Source organism: Antechinus flavipes, chromosome 5 (genome assembly GCF_016432865.1).
Source record: "Antechinus flavipes isolate AdamAnt ecotype Samford, QLD, Australia chromosome 5, AdamAnt_v2, whole genome shotgun sequence".
In the NCBI taxonomy this organism is placed as follows: Eukaryota; Metazoa; Chordata; class Mammalia; order Dasyuromorphia; family Dasyuridae; genus Antechinus; species Antechinus flavipes.
This window is the reverse complement of record NC_067402.1, coordinates 92,474,400-92,496,342: the sequence shown is the minus strand read 5'-3', so window position 1 is coordinate 92,496,342 and position 21,943 is coordinate 92,474,400. Positions and strand designations below refer to the sequence as shown.

At 38.1% G+C, this 21,943-nt stretch overlaps 1 protein-coding gene across 1 annotated transcript; it reads left to right on the top strand.

Annotated features, from left to right (window-relative positions):
• The first annotated feature begins 410 nt into the window (after positions 1 to 410).
• Positions 411 to 21,057, top strand: ZNF212 (zinc finger protein 212). Its single transcript, XM_052000622.1, has 5 exons — positions 411 to 585; positions 8,161 to 8,550; positions 8,697 to 8,823; positions 10,379 to 10,483; positions 14,384 to 21,057. Exons 1-5 carry the CDS (start codon positions 562 to 564, stop codon positions 15,268 to 15,270), a joined length of 1,533 nt encoding a protein of 510 aa, XP_051856582.1. The 5' UTR covers positions 411 to 561; the 3' UTR covers positions 15,271 to 21,057.
• The last annotated feature ends 886 nt before the right edge of the window (positions 21,058 to 21,943 follow it).

The following is a 21,943-nucleotide window of genomic DNA, read 5'->3' as shown; positions in this document are numbered from 1 at the left end:
GAAATTTAAAACTGCACCATACTCTTAGGAAATCCTGTATAGATCTTTCCTCCCTCGACAGAGGACAATTTCTTGCCCTTATTAACTTTATCTCATGTGTTCATTTTATTTCGCTTTCAAATTATCTTTGTATCTCCCCACATTGCTTTGCACACGGTAGGCGCTTAAATAACTTCTGAAAAATGGATGAAAGAAACCAGAAAATTTCAAAGTGAAAATACCCTGTCAAGCAAATTATTTGCTTTTGAAAGAGAGAACGGGTTAAAAAAGATGGCCTCTGCCCTTGGCCCGGTCCTGGCTCTGCGCATGCGCCGGACGCTCTGGTTGCTTTCCCTCCTCCAGAGCTAGTGGTGGCGCTATGCATCGTTCCGCTGCTCGGCTGATAACCGGAGGCTGCTCTTGGCAGCGTAGGCTGGCGGGGCGGGTCGCGGCTCCCAGGATGCAGTTTGTATCAACACGGCGGCGGCGGCGGCGGCTGCCGCTCCTCAGGGGGTCCGGACTAACCGACGACAGTTCGGCCTGGCACGCGGCCCGGTTGTGCGAGGACAACGGCGGGGAGCCATGGCCGAAGCGGTTTCTCCACCGGTGAGGTTCTCCGGGAGGGCCGAGGAGCTGGCCCAGGGAGGGGTGGACGGAGGCGGGCCCAGGGGGACCCCGAGGCCTGACCTGAGGTACTGGGTGCAGAGTGGGGACTGGCTCTGCCGGGGAGCGCCGCCCCTTAGGGGGAGGTGGCCCCCGGAGACCTGCGCTCTGCTTCCTCCCCAACGGTGCGGGGGCTGCGCTCTGCTGTCCTGGGAAGCTGGCGACAGCCCACTCCCTGGGCTTGGAATATCGCCTGATCTCAGCTCTTCATTTTACAGATGGGGAAACTGAGACCCAGGGAGATTTGCCCAAGGTCACGCCGAAGAGCCACCATATGCGGCGCTAGAGCATATAGAGGGGTTACGGATCAAGCGCTAAGTCATCTTGTTGGTTTAGATAGTCTGGAGGCCGGACCGATTTTGAACTCAGGGCCATGGACTCCAGATTCAGCGTTCATTTCACTAGGTGCTTGTTCCTGGGGTGTTTGTCTTAATCGGGCCTTTTTCTGGGGGTCCGGACCTGGGGGAGCGTCTTGGACCCGGTGCTCGGCGGCCCTCGGTAGGCCTGCAATTAACACCGTTTGTAGTCAGGCAGTGACAAGCTTGTCTTGTTTCTCCAAGCTCGTCCGGTTTCTCGCCTCCCCCTTCGTTGTACGTGACTCTCCTGAAACTTTTATTTCCTCTGCCTGGCACATAATCGGCGCTTTGTAAATGCTGACTGGCTGGCGGATCCAATTATAACATAGTCATTCTTTACATTCACATAGTGTGTAAGATACTTCGATGCTCTTCTTTGAGTGCTCCCACATGTCATCCCCATTATTATTGTGTTGTATCACGCCCTTCGTGACCCCTTTTGGGCTTTTCTTGATGAAGATACTTGGAGGGATTTGCCATTTCCTCCTCCAGTTCTTTTTACAGATGAGGCAACCGAGGCAAACAGTTAAGTGACTTGCCCAGGGTCACTCAGTAGTAAAGGTCTGAAGCCAGATTTGAATTCAGAAAGATGAATATTTCTGATTCTAGGCTCAGCACTCTATCCTCTTGGCCACTTAGTTGCCCCTATTTTACAGATTTGAAAACTGAAGATCGGCAGGGTTAATTGACTATCCTTTACAACATAAACTCGTGGGGACTTGATCGTGTTTAATTTCTGTCTTCATATCCTCAGAGCTTAGCACAGTGCTGCGCACAATCGAAGTGGTTAAATAAATGCTGCTTGAGTCAAAGTTTTTTTTTTTTTTTTTTTTTTTTTAAGTATATTACACTGAAGTGTATTGAACCTGCAGCCCCATAGCTCCCTCTCAAAAGTTAGTGTCTGCTTCTGGGCCTTTAGGCTGGACATTCTTGGAAACCTGCTGTTGCTTTGTTACTTCTAGAATTCTCTCAAATCCTGCTTTCAAACTTTAGCGTTGCCATGGTATATGTTTCTTCGGGCAAATCCTTTCTTTTTCTAAGACCTTAATTCACTTTGAATAAAAATGTGATAGTTAGGTTTGGTGATCTTTAAACTCTTTTGATTTTAGCATTTGGTGTAAAATTTAAAGCTCTCCTTATATATATATATAGCACTGGATAATCTTGTTACTTTTCCTCTGGAAGAGTTTGTGACTGGAATATTGGTTGGAAAGTGATTGACTTTCATTATAATGTGTGCTGGCCCTTTGACAAAAACTGAGTTTTGACATAAAGTACAGTTTAGATGAGTTCAACAAATATTTATTACTGTACTTGGAGTGAGAGGACCTGAGGTTATTAGCTTACAGCATTGATTTTTTTGGAGAATGCTTTATAAACTTTTAATGTGCCATATATATAATTAGAGTTGTTGTTGAATCCTTTATTTAGTTTCAGGGGATAAAAGATGAAGAATAACTCATTCCTTGTTCCTAATTATTGATTAATTATGTTTGAATTTTTCTGTTTTCTATTATGAGTGAATTTCAGTGGAACTTGATAATATATTAAGTAGTTTGACTCTTTATTGGGCTAAAAGAAGGTATTTCCAAAGGTGATAGCAAATTAATATCAACAAACATTTATTGAACACCTGCTACCATTAGGCCAATGCTTTCCAGACTTATTTAGACACAGAGCACTTGTGTTTTAATGGAACCCATAAATGCTGTTGCAAGAAAAATGGTGACTTCCTCTGGGATAAAAAAGGGGTGGGGAGGGCTGGAAATTTTGGAAGAAAATAAGCTTGTAGCCAGTAGTTTTGGTACGTTAAATAACTTATTTTATATTTTAGGAATGGAAATTATCATCACAATGGTATTACAGAACTCTCATATTTCTTGGTAACAGATTTCTGAGACTATCAGACTCTTGGTAGAATCTGAAATGTAACTGCAGCTATGTTCTCAGTTCAGTTTTAGAAACCATTTGTTTACATAACAATATGAGATTTGCATAACTTAAGATGGCAGTTGAGAATTCAAGGCATTCATTACTTATCTAATTGCCAAAATAAATGGTGCACTAATAGTTGTCTCCCTCTCTTAAAAACACACACACACACACACACACACACACACACACAAAACCCACCAAAAAACCAAACCAAAACAAAACCCAAAAAACTATTATACCTGAATTTTCTGTGACTTTATGGAAGGCTGGAATTGGTGCTGCTTTGTCTAAAAGTAGGAATTTTCTATTGCTATTTCTAACCACATAAATAACCTAAATCTAGGATTTGTGGGAGAATTGATCAGTTTGACTGTTAAATTTGAAGTAATTAGTGAGACTACTGGTGATATTTTAATAGGCCCTTGGAAGAAATTGAGGCCTGAGAGTCATTTACATTGATATGATAATTTAAACTTGGTTATAGATTAAGTCACCTGGGGAGAGAAAGTAGAAAGAGAAGAGGATTGACATCTAAACCTCCTGAATAGAAAGAGGAAAAGTCTCTGAAGAACACGGGTATGGGGTAAAAGAACCGGCAAAGTAGTTTCAAAGAAATCAATGATAATCCAAAGTCAGGGATGGACTTGTCCTTTGGGATTAGAGACCTTGGAGCTATTTCTGTAGAATGTAGAGGTGGAAGCAAGATTTCAAGAGTTTGAGGAATGGGTGGTTCCAAAAGTAGGTGAGAAAAATTAAGCAGTGAAAGAGGGAAGAAACAAATACTGTTTGTTGTAAACCACATTAGGCATACATTAAAATGGGTTAATGTGTATTGCCTTGTTGTTCTCTCTTCTTTCTGCTTGTAAATCCTGTAGGTAAGGGTATCTTACAGTATCTGTGTTTCCATTATGTTTTGCTCATATTAGGAATTCAACAAAAAACATTTGAATTCCAAACCAGCACATATAGTTATCGGATGTTGCTGGACTTCAAATCAGGAAGACCTGGGTTTTTATCTGCTCTCAGATTAACTGTGTAACACTGAGCAAAACACTTAAATGTTAAAATGAGGATAATAATAGCACGTAACTATTCCAGGGTAGTTGTGAAGATCATATGAGGTACTGTAAATTGCTTTTCCCAGTGCCTGGAACAGAGTAGTTGCTTAATATATTCTCATTCCTTTCCACTATTCTGTTAGAATGCCTTGGCCAGCAGGGAACTGTCATTTTTTATATTGCCTTCATTTTGGCACATATCCTTGTCTACTTTTATACCCTTGGAAAAGGTGTGGATGTATCTGTGTGTCTATATGACAGAGACAGAGAAAAAAGAAAAAGATCAGCAAAACAAAAATATTAATAGTCTTACAGTATCTATGACTTTTTTCCACTCATAGTCCCCCACCTCTGCAAAAATAGAAACGATATTTATTTCTTCATTTTTCCCCCTCCTGAGCTAACTTTGCGTAATATAATTATAATTTTCATTTTTTTATTCTTTGCTTTCACATTGTTATAGTCATTGTTTAAATTTTCCTAGCTTATTTTAAATTTTTTTATATCTATTGTTTTGTGTGACATAATATCTCATTATATTCATATAGCACTATTTGTTTAGCTCTTCCCTACTTCATGAGCATATACTTAGTTTTCACTTGTTTGCTACCACAAAAAGTGTAGCCATGAATATTTTAGTGTATCTGGGACTTTTCTTTGACATTCATTAAGTATACTTCCAGCTATGGGGTTTCAGCATAATTTCATATTACTTTCTAAAATGTTTGAACCAAAGCCAATAGTATTAATAAAAACCTGTATTTTCAAATCTCTTCATATAGTGACAATTTCCATCTTTTGTTATGTTTGCTAATTTTCTGGATATGAGGTGAAACTTTTTATTTGTTTTTTCATTTTCCTGAATATGAGTGAATTGGAACAGTCTTTTATATGACTGTTAATAGTTCTCAGATCTTTTAAGAATTGTTTCCACAAGCATTTTTATAACATGTTATGTATTTATCTTTTTTAAAATTTATTATAGCTTTTTATTTACAAGTTATATACATGAGTAATTTTACAGCATTGACAATTGGCAAACCTTTTGTTCCAATTTTTCCCCTCCTTCCCCTCCCCCCTCCCCCAGATAGTAGGTTGACCAATACATGTTAAATATGTTAAAGTAGAAATTAAATACAATATTAGTATACATGTCCAAACAGTTATTTTGATGTTTGAAAAGAATCAGATTTTGAAATAGTGTACCATTAGCCTGTGAAGGAAATCAAAAATGCAGGCGGGCAAAGTAGAGGTATTGGGAATTCTATGTAGTGGTTCATAGTCATCTCCCAGAGTTCTTTCGCTGGGTGTAACTGGTTCTATTCATTACTGCACTATTGGAACTGATTTGGTTCATCTCATTGTTGAAGAGGGCTGCCTCCATCAGAATTGATCATCATATACTCTTGTTGTTGAAGTATGTAATGATCTCTTGGTCCTGCTCATTTCACTCAGCATCAGTTCATGTAAGTCTTTCCAGGCCTTTCTGAAATCATCCTGTTGGTAATTTCTTACAGAACAATAATATTCCATAATATTCATATACCACAATTTATTCAGCCATTCTCCAATTGATGGGCATCCACTCTTTTTCCAGTTTCTGGCCACTACAAAGAGGGCTGCTACAAACATTCTTGTACAGGTCTCTTTCCCTTCTTTAAAATCTCTCTGGGATATAAGCCCAGTAGTAACACTGCTGGATCAAAGGGTATGCACAGTTTGATAACTTTTTGAGCATAGTTCCAAATTGCTCTCCAGAATGGCTGGAGGTATTCACAATTCCACCAACAATGTATCAGTGTCCCTCTTTTCCCGCATCCCCTCCATATGTTATGTATTTTTAAAGTCTGTTTTCTAAAGTGGAGGTGGACTTGTTTGATGGCAGCATTTCAAAACATTGGAGAGTGATATTGCATATTATATTGGGTAGAGGAGAAAATCAGTGATGGAAAGGGAGCTTCTAAATAATGAATTCATTGAAAGCATGGGATCTAGACATTTAGGGAACTGACAGCCTAAAAATAAGACAATGTTTAGAAAAAGCTTTCTAATGTCTTTCATGCCTTGGATTTGCCAAGTGATCCAGGTAGCAATCTCAGCAAGGATTTGAAGATTTTTATTCGTGTTTCTCTTCATCCTGATTTTCTCTGTTTTTATATTTATCAATTGATGATGGTCCTTTTATGAACCTAAAATTATAGGCAAAACAGACGTGTGTGTATAAGTTGTGTGTGTGTGTGTGTGTGTGTGTGTGTGTGTGTGTGTAAGCATCTTGTCTGTGTGTTTTGTTGTTTTCCCTTTTGACCATTTTTGGATATTTGAAGATGTGACATAGTTTTTTTGCCTGAGTATGGAATAGGCTGATAGGGCAGATAGCCAGGTTAATAACTCAGTTGCTTTAGGGCATGTTGCTAATGAGGCCATGCTTTTGGTCTTGAAACTCTTCACTTGGGCCAGTTGATTTCATGCTGTTTTGTAAAACTCTGGACTGTATATCTGACCTCATGCAAATGATTGATTGATCTATGCTTGTGGAACAACTACCTGGAAGTTTGAATGAGACCCATCATTAGTGATAGAATGACAACTTAAAATCCGTATCAAGTTTGAAAAAATGGATAGGGTGTCCAAGCATCACTTATATTTTGCTTATGTTAGCAGCCTTTCTGTAGACTCATCACACTTTGGAGCTGGAATAGACCTTTTTTTTTTTTTTTAATTAAAACTTTTAATTTGCAAAACATAATGCATGGGCAATTTTTCCAATTTCGACCCTTGTGTAACCTTTTGTTCTTTATTTTTCCCTTCTTCCCCCCATCTCCTCCCCTAGCTGGCAGATAGTCCAATACGTGTTAAATATGTTGAAATACACGTTAGATCCAATATATGTATACATATTTATACAGTTATCTTGCTGCATAAGAAAAATAAGATTAAGAAGGAAGAAAAAGAAAAATTGAGAAAGAAAACAAAATACAAGCAAATAACAGTGAGAATGCTGTTGTGATCTACACTCAGTTCCCATAGTCCTCTTTCTGGGTGTAGAAGGCTCTCTGTCGCTGCACAAGTAGAACTGAGTTTGAATATTCTCATTGTATTCAATGAGAATTGATCATCAGAATTGATTGTTGTATAATATTGTAGTTGCCATGTACAATGATCTCCTGGTCTGCTCATTTCACTCAGCATCAGCTCACGCAGGTCTCTCCAATCTCTGCTGGTCGTTTCTTACAGAACAATAGTATTCCATAGCATTCATATACCATAATTTATTCAGCCATTCTCCAATTGATGGGCATCCATTCAGTTTCCAGTTTCTTGCCACTACAAAGAGGGCTGCCACTAACATTTTTGCACATAAGAGTCCCTTTCCTTCTTTAAAATCTCTCTGGGATATAAGCCCAATAGAAATACTGCTGGATCAAAGAGTATGCACAGTTTGATAATTTTATGAGCATAGTAGAATAGACCTTTTTAAAAAATCTACTTCTGGTATCCTTTCCCTTTTTTCCTTTCCCCTTCTCTCTTACATTTTCTTTATTTTTTTCTTTTTGCCATTGTATCCTCAATGTGCTTGGAATGTACTAGATGCTTAGTAAATGCTTGTAGACCTGTTGACTGTGACTTCATTTGACAGATAAGGAAGACATTATTCATGCAACTAGTCAATCTTGGAGTAGGAATTGAAAACTTAGCTCTCTTGTTTCCTAATCATATTCTCCTTCCAATAACCCTGACACCTAGAACAGAATTTACCACACAGCAAAACAATAAATGGTTCTTCCAGTGGGATCTTAGCTGCTGAGTCTTCCCTAAGGTGGTTAAGTTGGTTGGAGGATTATTTATAGATTTCAGTTATTTGGATTAATACTGTTGTTTTTGTATTATGTTATTCCCACCTTCCCTCCCTTCTCCTCCCCCCCCCAAAAAAAAAAGAAAAAGAAAAAAATTCCAGAAAACCAAGATTTAGTTACACTGCTTTTGAGTTTCATCTTCAGTGTGTCTTCTACTTGTAGGATGATGCTAAATATCTGTAAGCTCAGTGAAATCTTGGTACTGCTTTTATTTTTTTAAATAGGCATTGTTAAACAACTTTGAAATATGATAATTTTTTTCATATTGTATGTTTTAAACTCTCATTTCTAATAATTCTGTCTTTCATTCCTCAGAACAAGGGAAAACGACGCTCTACACCTATAACTTCCTCTTCACTACTGCCTCCACCCTCAGAGAAAGATTCGTACCTACAAAGTACAGAGATCTCCCTCTGGACTGTGGTGGCAGCCATTCAGGCAGTGGAGAAGAAGGTGGAGTCTCAGGCTGCCCGATTACAGACCCTAGAGGGACGGACAGGGTCAGCAGAGAAGAAACTGGCTGATTATGAGAAGACAGCAGTAGAGTTTGGGAACCAGCTGGAGGGCAAATGGGCTGTATTGGGGACCTTGGTACAAGAGTATGGGTTGCTCCAGAGGAGGCTAGAGAACATGGAAAATCTTCTCAGAAACAGGAACTTCTGGATCTTTCGGCTCCCCCCAGGCAGCAAGGGCGAGGTTCCTAAGGTAATCGCTTTAAGTCTGGAGCTGGGGGTTAGAAGAGGATGCTCAACTTTATATACTCTTTGGTTTCTGGTTCTAGGCTTTTTTCTTGAAGGGTCAAAATGTGCCAATATGATGAGACACTAAATGTGAGACCTTTGTGATTTCAGGTTCCTGGGACTTTTGAAAATGATGGAGTCTATTTCTCAGAGCAAGAATGGGAGAACTTGGATGATTGGCAAAAAGAACTTTACAGGAATGTGATGAAGAGCAATTTTGAGACCCTCGTCTCTTTGGGTAAGGAAGCTTCCCTTTTTAGAATTATCTTAGTTATTCTAGACTCTGGGACAGTTGTTGATCTAGGCTCAAATTGTTGTAATTGGGCCCTTATAATATTCATTGCCACCAATTCATAATGTAGGACTCTTCCTTTTTTTTTTCTAATTTTGAAAGATATTTAGAAATCCCAGTGCTGGTCCTCTACCGTTTGTTGTTTTTGACCAACTTGGTAGGTCTTGCTAATTTTTCTTGCTAATAAGAGATGGGAAGAACAGTGTCAAGAGAATTGGATTTGTTTAATCACTTGTCTCTATATTCTTGGGTAAATCATTTTCCTTTTCTCATCAGGATAGACAATATATTTCTTATATCACTGGGTTTTTATGGGGATGAAATAAGAAAGTGATATTTTTGAAGGATAGTGTTGTAAATTGTATAGTACTCTTGCCTTTACAATCTAGTATATTCATAATATCGTAGATTTAGAGTTTAAAATATCTTAGAGATAATAAATGCAATCCTCAGCTTGATGGAATCACTTATTTATACTTCTCTTAAATTTGCTGTTTGAGTGAACTTGTGTTCCCTTATTAGTACACAACTTATAGTAGTAGAAGGTGGACCAGAAAATTGTAGAATGTGACAAAGAGTAAACTCGCTTGTCTTTCCTTGGATAATTTATGGTTGAGTTTTTAAGAATATTTCATGTTACTGCCCCATCCAGCAGCTTCATTACAGGTTCCTTTTGACTAAAAAAATTTTCTGTAAATTAGCTATAGATTCTATTCTATCCTCTAGGTGGAAAATGTTTTACTTTATTATTAAAACCTTATCTACATTTCTTTATCCGTAAAATGAAAGGGTTAAAATGATTTCCTTAGAAGCATATGTGTTAGAGCCAGGACTGAAACCGAGGTCTTTTAGAGGTCAACACCCTCATTCTTTTCATTATATCTTATTGTTTTTGCAATACTGCTGAAACCTTTCTTTTGCACTTAATCAGATTTTCTTTTGTATAATCATTATAAGTATTCATGTCTTTTCTGCTTTGTTAAATTATAAACTCCTTGAGAATAAAGTGTAGGTGATGCTGTTTTTGTATTCCCAGCAACTAACATAGTGTAGTGTCTTAGTGCCCATTTAATAAATATTTATGGAATTGATTAGGTTACTTAAGACTTTATTTCTTGTTAATATGTAAAATATCTCCAGAAAATAGAAAATGCATGAAATTGAAACACTTTGAGCAAAATAAGTTTAAGCACTCCTCATCTGTAAAATCAGCTGAAGAGAAAGTTATGAATCACTTCAGTCTTTGCCAAAAAAACCCTCAAAGGGACCACACAGAGTTGGACACAACTGAAAACAACTAAACAATAACAAAATCATACAATCTAAGAATTTATTAAGTGATCTAAGCAGCCTGGAAAGGGAAAATAGTTGTAGTTTTCTCATGAATCTTCTGAGGTCTAGCATTGGGAATTTTGGTTCCAATCATAAACCAGATGCTGTTTTTCTTTTCTTCCCCTTCCCCTCCGCCCCCCCCCCCCCATTCCCCCTTTCTTTTTCTCAGACTGTGCCATTTCCAACCCTGAAATCCTGGCCCACCAGGAAGAAGAATCCAGTACAGAGGACCTGGGAGATTTGGCTGGGGAGAGCCCTGGTGGTCCCTACCCAGGTAATGGGCTATGGGATACTTTTTTTTGTTGTGTTTGTTTGTTTTTTTGCTGAGGAGATTGGGATTAAGTGACTTGCTCAGAGTGGGATATTTTCTACTGCAACTTACTGTAGTCTCTTCCTTTGAAAGTCCTTATCCTCTTGCACGCCTCTGGAGCCTATCTTTGACTAGTTTGTGACAGATTTTAAATGAAGTGGTTTTTTTGTATTATTAATGAGTTTTTAATTAGCATTATAATAAACTTGTGAGCAAGAACCATACTTTATTTTCCTTCTGAATTCATTTTAAAATTCAGAATTCTAGATCTCCAGCTATATAATAGATGACATCATTGGGATAAAAAGGAAACTGTGCTAATTAAGCCACTGCCAGTTCCAATAAAGGAATTTGACTTTGGTCAGTCAGTTAATAGTCAACAAGTATATAAGCAACAGTAGTAACATGGTCCCTGATCACAAGAAACTCACAGTTTAATGGGGAGACAACATGAAAACAGCTATATATGTGGGATACGTTTAGTGTAAATGGGAGATAATCTCAGAGAAAGCACCATGTTTTCTTTTTAAAATTATATTTAATTTTCCTCCCAATTACATGTAAAGACAATTTTTTAAAAATGAGCTCCAAATTTTCTCTTTGTCTTCTCATTTCCCTGAGATAGTAAGCAAATTGATATGTTATCCATGTTCAGTCTTGCAAAACATTACCATATTAGTCATGTTATGAAAGAAGATTCATATTTAAGGGGAAGGAAATATGGGAAAGAAATACAGAAAGTGAAAAGTAGTATTTTTTGAGCCGCATTCAGACTCCCATTCATCCTTTTTTTTTTTTTTTTTTAGGTGGATAACATTTTTTTCGTGAATTCTTTGGGGTTGTCTTGGATCATTGTATTGCTAAAAATAGCTAAGCATTAACTGTTGATTATTCTACAGTATTACTGTTACTGAATACAAGAACTGCTGCTTTTTGCATTAGTTCATATAGGTTTTTCTGATATCAGTCAGCTCCTCAACCTCGTAATATTCTATTACAATTATATAACACAATTTGTTTCGCCATTTCCCAATTAATGGCCTTCCCCTTAATTTCAATTCTTTGTCACTACAAGAAGAGCTGCTATAAATATTTTTGTACAAATAGGTCCTCTCCTCCTTTTTAAAATCTCTTTGAGATACAAACTTAGCAATCAAAGAGTATACAGTTTTATAGTCCTTTGAGCATAGTTTCAAATTGCTCTTCAGAATGGTTGGATCAGTTTACAACTCTACCAACAGTGCATTAATTACCAGTTTCCCCCATATCCCTTCCAACATGTGTCATTTTCCCTTTCTGTCATGTTAACTAGGTTTGAAGTGTTGTTTTGATTTACATTTTTCTGAAAGATGTTTTGATTTGCGTTTCTCTAATCAGTAGTGATTTGGAGCACTTTTTCTTACACCTATTTATAATAGCTTTGATTTCTTTGTTTGAAAAGTTCCTTTTCATATCTAGCATTTATCATTTGGAGAATGACCTGTATTATATATTTGACTCAGTTCTCCATTTATTTTAGAAATGAGGCCTTTATCAGAGACAACTACTCTAAAAATTGTTTTCCAGCTTTCTGGGAAGCACCATGGAAAGGCATAGCACATGGGTAGCTAGATGGCACAGTGGATATAGAGGATGGATCCTGGAGTCAAGAGGACCTGAGTTCAAATGTGACCTCAGACACTTAACACTTAATAGCTGTGTGACCCTGGGCAAGTCACTTAATTCTAATCTCTTCAGCAAAAAGCAAAAACAAACAAATCAAAAAAGGCATAATACACAGGTCACTCAATACCCGCTTAACTTCTTTCTTTTACATGGGTGCTCTGCTCATCTTTGCTTTATACCTTCCTTCACTAGCATCCCAACAGCTCCCTTACTACCATTAAGCCAACTTTTAAGAAAAGGCTAAGGCAGATTCTTTAATTCTCACACGAGATGGGCCCCATGTTGATCAAACCATGTAGTTCTCAGTAGCCCTTTCACACAACCTATCCTCTACTAGCCAAAATGAGGCCATTTGGAGTCTTATTCTGGACATTCTTTCCTAGAGATAGAAAATTTCGGGGCACCTCAGCTCTCCTAGTTCAGCCGTTCCATACCAGACTCCATCTCTTCTATGGCTCTTCTCACATTTTTCATGCATTTGTGTAATTGCTGCAGTAGCAGAAGCCACAGAGACACTCTTAGGCACTCTGATTTCCACTGAAGAATTGGGAAAGAAAGGAGAAACTTAGTATCAATCATGTAGTACAACTCTGTTGTTTTGTTTTGTTTTGTTTTGTTGAGGAAACTTTAGATGCAGCAAGGATAAATGACTTGCCTTAGTTTGAAGATTTGTCCTTGAACTCTAAACTGGCTTTCCTTCTACTCATACCCTATACTTTAGCTATAGGGAGAGAGAGAGAGCCAGCAAATGCTTTCAGGCCAGAGTTATGTGCTTTTATTTTTGAGGGGGTGAGAAGGCCAGGGCCAGGATTGCCTTCCTAAACAAATAATACTTCTTTAATACAGGCATTTTGTGGTTTACTCCAGTAATAGTATCACATTTGTCTCTGCCTTCTTTGAGTCTTACTCAGTTACTCCTAATATTTACTTTCTGAAGTTCCTGAGTTTCTTCACATAATCTTCTAAATATAGGATGCTACTGTTCTATCCTTTTTATCTATTCTTTTTTTGTATAATGCTCTATCAGAGCATGTTCATCTTGTAATCCTACAAATCTTATGAAGCGATAGAGACCCAAGTTCCCAACATCCTGGGTCCCATTGCTCTACCACACCATCCCTTCCCAACTTTACATGACCTTTCTGCTTATGTTTATATCACTCATTCTCACTACCTTTTCTTTCTTAATTATCATGTTCAGCCTGGCTAGATAAAGGATATACCAACCTATTTCTATATGGCCACCCTGAGTAATCTAGAAGTGTTGCTATCAAAAGCCAGTAGTTTCCAAACTTTCTCTCACACTCCATCAGTAAAAAAAATTTGTACCTGTACCCCCAAAACATATGTATTTACTTGTAAATCAAATATATGCACAATTCTACTGATAATTATGTACATTACAAAACCTAAACAAAAAAGAGAATTTAAGAAGCAAGAGATAAAGGTAAAATAAGAACTCCTGAAGTTTATTAAGGAGCAGGGGGTGATATGATCAAACTTAAGCTTTAGGAAAATCACTTTTCCCCAAATCTGTATGGAGATTAGGTTAGAATGAGAAAAGACCTGAGTCAGGGCAACTAATTACAATCTATGATAATTTTCCCGGTGATAAGGCCCTTAACTAGGATGATTGTTATCTGAATGGAAAAAAAGAAGTATACATTTTTCATTTTACATTAAGTAGAGCTTTCCATGAAGTGATTTCTACATAATGCAAATTTGCAAACCCCCAAGGAGCTGGTGACAGAATTGAGAGCAGGAGGAGGAATATGTGGAATGCAAGGGAGAGGAAACAGAGGTATTTTTCTTTCTTTCTTTTTTAAACTTTTTATTTACAAAACATATGAATGGGTAATTTTTCAACAATGACCCTTGCAAAACCTTGTGTTCCAAATTTTCCCCTCCTTCCCCTCCCTTCCCTAGATGGCAGATAATCCAATACATGCTAAATATGTTAAAATATATGTTAAATCCAATATGTATACATATTTGTACAATTGTCTTGCTGCATAAGAAAAATCAAATCAAAAAGGGAAAAAAAAATGAAAAAGAAAACAAAATGCAGGCAAACAACAGAAAGAGTGAAAATGCTATGCTGTGGTCCAGACTCAGCTGTTTTAAGACATTTTTTGGTGTAGAGTTCAAGAGTGTTAGATTTCACTTTTTGTTTCTTTGCTTCTCTCTTCTTCTTTATAGTAGATGGAGTTATGATTAAACAGGAGATGAAGTACCATCAAGAAAGCCCTGAAGATTTGCCTGGAGAGTTTTCTGGTAGTGTTGAACAGCATACTCTGCTAATCCCTGAACAGGCTGCAACCTGGGATGGGCAGGGCAATTCCATCCTTTTGGAGACTGACCCAGAAGTTGCTAAATTAGAAGAAGCTATTGAGTGTGACCAGGACCGAAGTGAGGCCAAAACATTGGGTTTTCATCGGAAGCGAAAATCTAGTGGGCAGGCCCGATCAGGTCAGGAGTGCAGACAAGGCATGAGGTTGAAAAGGAGCTTGGCCCATCCACGAAGCCCCCCAGCTACCAATTCATATGAATGTTCTGAATGTGATGTTAGTTTCCGATACAAGCAGCAACTAGCTGTTCATATGAGGACCCATCCTGGTTGGGGGTCCTTTGGGGAGCCAGAGCCTGAGGAAAATCTACGGCCCAGGCCTCAGCTCAAACCTCAGGCCAAAAAGGTTAAGCCGCATCGGTGTGAGGAATGTCTGAGAAGTTTTAGCTGTAAGGCAAGCCTTGTGACCCATCAGCGATGCCACCTGCAGGAAGGTTCGAGCATGGGTCAGCGAGTCCAGGAGAGGTTCTCACCCAACAGCCTGGTTGCACTACCCGGCCATATCCCTTGGAGGAAGAGCCGCAGCTCACTTATCTGTGGATATTGTGGCAAGAGCTTCAGCCATCCTTCTGACCTGGTACGGCATCAACGCATCCACACAGGTGAACGGCCCTACAGCTGTGCACAATGTGAGAAGAGTTTTGTCCAAAAGCAGCACCTATTACAGCACCAGAAGATCCACCAGAGAGAACGGGGAGGGCTGGGTCTAGAACCTGGAGGGAATGATGGGTTACTCTAAGGATGCCGGCCCCTCATCTATCCCTGGGGCAAGGGGGGCCGGCAGAAGCCCCCTAGAAAGTCACTGTGCAGGGGTGAGGCAGCTCTCAACTAGATCCTGCTTAAGAGCAGGGTGAGCTCAGCCACTCCCCTACCCTCTTCTCTCCTTTCTCCGACCAAGCACTAGACTGAGCCCGAACTCTTCCCTGAAAATCATGCTGAGATGGGGTAGGTAGCCTGAAAGCCAGGCTTCCTTATCCTGCCTTCCACCTGCTAATGAGTCAGCCATTCTTTGGAATCCTTTGTGCCTCTGTTTTTCACATTACCCCAGGGCTTGTGGGTTGGAGTGATCTAAGGTCTACCACCTGGTGGGAACTTGTGTTACGTTGCCAGGCCCTGGTAATTATCTTCACAAGAATCCCATAATAGAAATTCCTACAGATGCCCTTTCTACCCCTCCAGGTGACCTGAGATTGCCTCAAGGCCTATTTGGGTATTTTGTAACTGCCTCTGGGGGAGTGGGGCCAGAGGTATTAGCAATCCTGTGGCAAGAGGTTGGATAGCACAATATTGCATTTCTTTAAAAAAAAAAAAAAAAAGTTACATTGGTGTTAACATGTAGAAAGATTAACTTAAATGAGCCACTTTCCTTTCTCTGCTGGTATCTGTTTTGATCTCAATTTGAGGATTTTTTCATTTAATTTTTAAAACCAGAATTTCTGACAGTTGGGTTTTGTTTTGTTTTTGATTTTGATTTTTGTTTTTTAATTCTAAAAGAAGTGGTTGTTCCTAACAATGGGACTGGGCCCACCCTCTCGGAGGGAATAAAGGATATGAGGTTTCTTTAGTGTTGCCTTCACTGTGGACAAATCAGGGAGCAGAGAACATTTCTGGTGTCCTTCTGACTAGCTCCCGAAAGTTGTAAGTAAGAATGACTTTATAGAGGATCAAGGGGAAGAGAGAAAGTGGCCAAAGCTCTAAACCCCTGAAAGATTGTGAAGGCAAACTTTTAGCCCTTTCACTGGAATAAATGTAGAATCTGGTTTCAGGGCTTCATTTTTAAGCAAGGAACTGGGCCTATTTCTTCTGTAAGTATGTATGGACTTACTTGCTCCATGAGGGTCTATGGCCTTGGTTTATCAGGGTTTTTCAGGTTTTGGAATTGGCTGTGGGTCTTTGTTTCAGAGGGACAATAAAGGGAAGTATCCAGTTCCTCACCTCTGAAGCCGATGCCAAATGCTCATTACTATTACTGATGTCTCTGGTGGAAAAGAGGGAGAGGGTTCCTGAGAAAGACAGGAATTCCTCATTGTGCTCTGCATAGAATAAAACTGCTAACTAGCAAAAAGCCCTTATCTGGTGTTTTCCTCCTGTTAAAAATAGCTTTCCTACTTTTGGGAAGTTGAAGTGAGAGAAGCAGCCTTACTTGGAGTGTTATGTTGGAGGAAAATGGCTAAGTTGGACTTAAGGCTCTGTGGAATCAATAACTTCCATTGCATTTAAATCCAGGTCAGCTACGTGACACAGATTTGTCCTGCCATAGAACTAAACCTCTTAATATTTTCAAGAACACTCGGTGTCTTCTCAACTGTGTGTCCTTTCCCTAAATGTCTTCCTTTAAAGACACTCCTTTTAGTCCTCACAGGATTAGACTCATCATGTTTTTTGAACATTTGTTTTATAAACAAGAGAGTAATAGGCATTATTACTTACTTGGATAAAGGAACTGTAATATTTGGTAAATTTGATAACTAGCATTATTGCTGTGAGAAACCCTTACAGGTTCTTAGTCCAATTTCAGCTTTGATAGTTCATTTCTAATTAAAATTAGTAAAATCTACCTGGTGAGGCCACCACAATTTAGTGTGTCATCTTCGGTTTTGTAGTATTACAACTTTGACTTGAGAAGGACAGTGATGAGCTGATGAAAACTAACCACATTCTTAAGAGATGGCTTTTTTAAAAACAATGAAAGCTTACTAAGTTATAGTGGGAGACATGCCTGGCCTGAAAAACCATATCCTGGACAATTCAGGAGATTATATAAACATTTAGAAAGTTTGTTGAGCATAATAATAAAGCAAAAAAAGTTGGATGTTCCTTACAGATATTTCCATCAAGCTATGTATGTATCAAATCAAAGACATCATATTTGGGACCCTCTCAAGTTTATTATATGTCACTGTAATCAGTTGAAAATCAGTTGATCCTAGTGGATAATAGATAATTGAACATAGTATTGCATGTTTAACTTTGTTTTCAGAGCTTCATAGAAATCCAAAGGGAAGTCAGTTGAAAAGAGATGCAGGACAAGCCATTTTTAAATGCCTCCCCCCAAAAAATTTGCCCAAGTAATGAAGTTTAAGTTCTCAGACATTGAACAAAATATTTTTCATTTTGCTGAATTTTGAAAATTTGAGTTGCTTAAGTGAGCAACAGAGTTCACTAAGGAAATCCGCCAACCTAAGGCATAGAACTAAGCTGTAGAGCACTATATGTTCAAAGAGAACTACCATATTCAGGGAATGTTAGTGGGCAATATAGTGATAAGCAGGCATGTCAGGCAGGAGACAAGGCTCCAAATTCCAGCAGAGGTTGCTGATCATACCTGGATATAGACCTGCTTCATAGTAGAAAACTAATGTTTCCAGAGGAAGCTATCACCTGTCTGACCTTACTACCTTATATACCTGAGTAATTTACTTGGTCTATCCCCAGAAGAGTGTCTAGCTTAATAAAGGCTGATGATAATTTATCAGGAGATTGTTGGCTGCTGCTATAGATAAGATAGATAGACCATGGACTGCAAGTAAGTTATTACTACAAAATCTTGGTGTCATGAGATGTCATTGGCTCTTGAAGATCACAATAATCTAAGAGTGGCAGTGACTTCCATGATCTAATTAGCTGGAATGGTTTTGCTGCAGCAAAAGAAACAGGATTGTACCAGGAAGTTGCTGAAGAGATTGAGTTCTGATATATGTGGAGAAGAGTGAAAAGTATACACTAAGTAGTAGTCTGGTGACACTTGTTGCCTATTTGTGAAAATAGCTTGTTATGAAACTGACAAAGCTTAAGGCTTGTAAAACAAAACAAAAAGACAATCCACTGCAGAATTTCCCCAATATATTTTGGGAGTAGTATGGGGGCAGTACTAGTGAGAAGCAGAGCAAGGCCATTTTTCCTAAAGAGGTTTGCCATCAATTGCATTCTATGGTAAACTGATGGTCTGAAGGATATAATTGTTATACTTTCCATTTCATTGTTACTTCATTCATGTACTTCTTCCCCTGAAGAATTCAGAATCTTGTTACATCTGATGTAAAGGGTGGAGAAATTCTATGAATTAGACAAAGCCCTTCAGATTGAATCATTATAAACCTTGATGTCTCTGCCAAGTGGTAAGCACAGAGGAAGTACATAGAGTAGGGAAATAGCTTCTGTTTTAGTTTCATTAGTATAAGCAACTCCTAAGTGAGGAAAAGTTCTCTGCCAATGCAGGGTTGCAGTGAGCTTCAGAAAGTTGCCTAGAATTCTGGGGGCAAGCAGGTTTCCCAAGTGCTGCTTAGCTTTGAGGCCAACATGAAGAAATATATATATACATCAAAAGTTAAGAAAGCACACAGAAGCAAATTCTTTTGAGAAAAGTGGGAAGTTGATAGGGTCAGGTCAATGTGACAAAAAGTAAAAGTTTATATTTTAAGAGAAAGTTATTGATGTAAGGATCATTCCTAAATCAATTTCTATATGCAATTAAAGTACTGACTTAGAGAAAAAAATCTAAATAAGTACAAAGTTAAGTGGATTCAATTTGGGAATTTGGAATAATAAAAATGAAGAAAATAGCACAGTATTAAAATTGCAACCTTATCTATCTTAAACAAGTTATAACTACATAGAATATGGACTTCATTATAAGTTTTATGCAGATACTTAACTGATAGGAATAATTTAATACAAAAAAAGAAACCAAAATACTCTAGAAACTGCATCAACCACTAAACATGACTTGATCTGGCCAAGTAAACAGTGTCAAGGACAATACTAATTTAGAAAAACGGTTCATTTATAAAATCTTACAGAAAAGATGGAGAAGTATTGTTTTATATAACAGTGCTTTATATGCAAGCTTGTTGAAAGATCTAAGCAAAAGTCATCTGGAGGAATCTGATAAAGCTGAAAGGACAGCAAATAGATTAGAAAAGTTCTAGAAAAATTGTTATAGCAAACTTTACTGTCAAAGATAGTTGAGCCACCACATTGGGATTCAGTATAGTTCTGGATGTTCTGGTGGAGGAAATGAAAATGGCACTAAAGAAAACCAACAGAGAAAACATTTGGATTGCACTAAGAGGAGTTTAAGTGCTTGGGGTACCTAAGTTGGAAAGCCCTAAGAAATCATTTCTCAAGGTTTGTGAAAAGAAAGTGTAGAAATAAAAAATCTCAGATCCTCATCCCCCCCCCCCAAAATTTTTTTTTTCAAAAAATAGTTACCTATATGCCTATTTTCCTATTTATATAATTTTTTTTTTTTATCTTTGGCACACATTGAGGGAGTCTTTCATGAGGTTAAGGATACAGACACATTTCAAGCAATAGGCAAATATATGACTGAAAAGCACGAAAGATAACATCTATTGTACTTACTGGTTGACCATAAAAAAGCATTTGATTTTGTTAAGCAAAACATTTCCATAAAGGCTTTTCTCCAAAAAGTCTCCCATAATATTCAAATACTATCTTGAAAAATGTGAAGACTTTGTTCAGTGACCCTCAAAATTATTGGGGGCAAGTGGACATGTATACATGGCAAAGGTTAAATCTAATTTCCTATTAGTGGTGAGGTCCCCTTTGTGAATGACATGTTTATCAAACATCAAGCCCTGGAATATTGCAGATTTCTAAATGAGATCAATAACTCCAAGAACAAACTTTGGAACAAAGTTTCTGATAGTAGCGTATAGTTTTGAATTGGGAAATATTATTCTGAAGAACTGGAGCTAATATTCATCCACAGGCTTTGGAAAAGTGCATATTGGGTACATTACAAATGAGAAATTCCTGAAAAGTAGTGTTGAAAAGTCAGGAAAATTGATCAATTGAAAACGTCGTGTTGGGCATGTAGATTGAGAGTCCACACACTCCATTGGTATCCATTTGTTGAAAAGAAAGATCCTCAGCATATTGGGTGGCAGCTAAGCACTGGCAAATATGTGGGGCACTACAAATGAGGGTTGGATTTGAATAGGTTGAGATTTTTGTCTTTGGGTGGTGAACTCACATAGGGATGTTTTCTATTTTTCTTAAAAAAGCAAATCATCTAATGACTCATTCTGTCCCTATTACATGAGCATGGCAGAAAGATCTTGTTTACAGTTTATTAGGGTGACCTAGGAAAAGGAACCAAATCTTTCTAATTTAAGTCCAGCTTGAGTCGAATATGGCACAAAAGCCATGAGGAAGCGCCTGCAAAAGGAGATTGTTTCCTGGCCCCTCATGAGGCTAAAAGTTTTGGGGATTTTGGTCAGCTTGGTGCCCTGGCCTTAGGAGGAAAATGAAAGCTTAAGGGGTTCCTGATTCAAGAGTGATGTAAATGTTCAAAGAAGAAGATTCAGAAGATACTAATTTTTATTTCCTGTAAAATGGGAAAAATAAGTTTTTCCACATTAAAAACGAGTACCACCAGGTAACATATATCTGGATATACCAGACAGCATTTTAACAACTGAAATTATATGCAATATTTGTTTTCAACAATATGTAGTTACTTTTAAGGTCTGTAATGGGTAATTAAAAAAATTCCCTAAAATTTCTGGCTCCAGATTTATGTGATGTGATGCTCCTAATCCATTTTTGCTTACTATATAAATTCTTAAAATTACTAGTTTTCAGGATTTACCCCTACATTAATAGTTTCAGTGAATCTTAAAATCTTGAAAGAGAATCCTGCTATCGATTTTGGTAGTTTTCGAAGTAGTTTCTCTTTAGGGCATACATACTCTTCTAACTGGAGGTGGCTTCTCTTGATAACTAGACAGTGTTTTAAGGAAATGAAGCAGTTACTGCCAAATAGTGACAAAAATGACTATATAGGATGTCTTTTATGATAGAACCATAGCAGAAGTTATGGAGAGCGTGGCTTGTGATCCTCACCATTAGGCATAAGATTGGAATATATAATTTATATTTAAAAATTTTTCATGATTGAGCGTTAATCTTAGATGGGTTTTAGACAATTTTAAGACTTACAATTACATGTAAGAAAAATGGCCAACCCAATAAACATTTTTTAAACACGTGCTGTGTAGGGGGGGTGCCATTATTTAAAACCTAATTTAGACAAGGGTCTGTATTCCTATAGCTTAGTCCTAGTCTAGAGAAGGTTACATATCAGTATCTCCTTACTAGATAAATGATAAATTAAAATTCCGGTTACATGCGGAGTCCAAGGCCAGAGAGAAGGGAAGATTATCAAGCTTTTCATTTTTATTCATAAATCCTACGATTCTCATGTTCCTCCCGGGAAGGAGCCTTAGGGATCAGTTATTTTTGAAGACGACAGCAGATTGTGATTTGCCTAACGTTGGGCAGACCCCTCCCAGCCTGTTCGATGTCCCTCACGCTGGACGGGTCTTTTTCTTTCCCGGTCCCAGTTCATTTCAGCCTGCTAAGCGCGCCCCGACTCTCCCTCCAGT

What these genes read in the sequence shown, in the direction of transcription:
- ZNF212 (XM_052000622.1), top strand. Translation starts at nt 562, where the DNA reads ATGGCCGAAGCGGTTTCTCCACCG. An exon ending in CCGAAGCGGTTTCTCCACCG is followed by an intron (nt 586 to 8,160) that starts GTGAGGTTCTCC and finishes TTCATTCCTCAG; the next exon opens with AACAAGGGAAAACGACGCTC. An exon ending in TGAGACCCTCGTCTCTTTGG is followed by an intron (nt 8,824 to 10,378) that starts GTAAGGAAGCTT and finishes TCTTTTTCTCAG; the next exon opens with ACTGTGCCATTTCCAACCCT.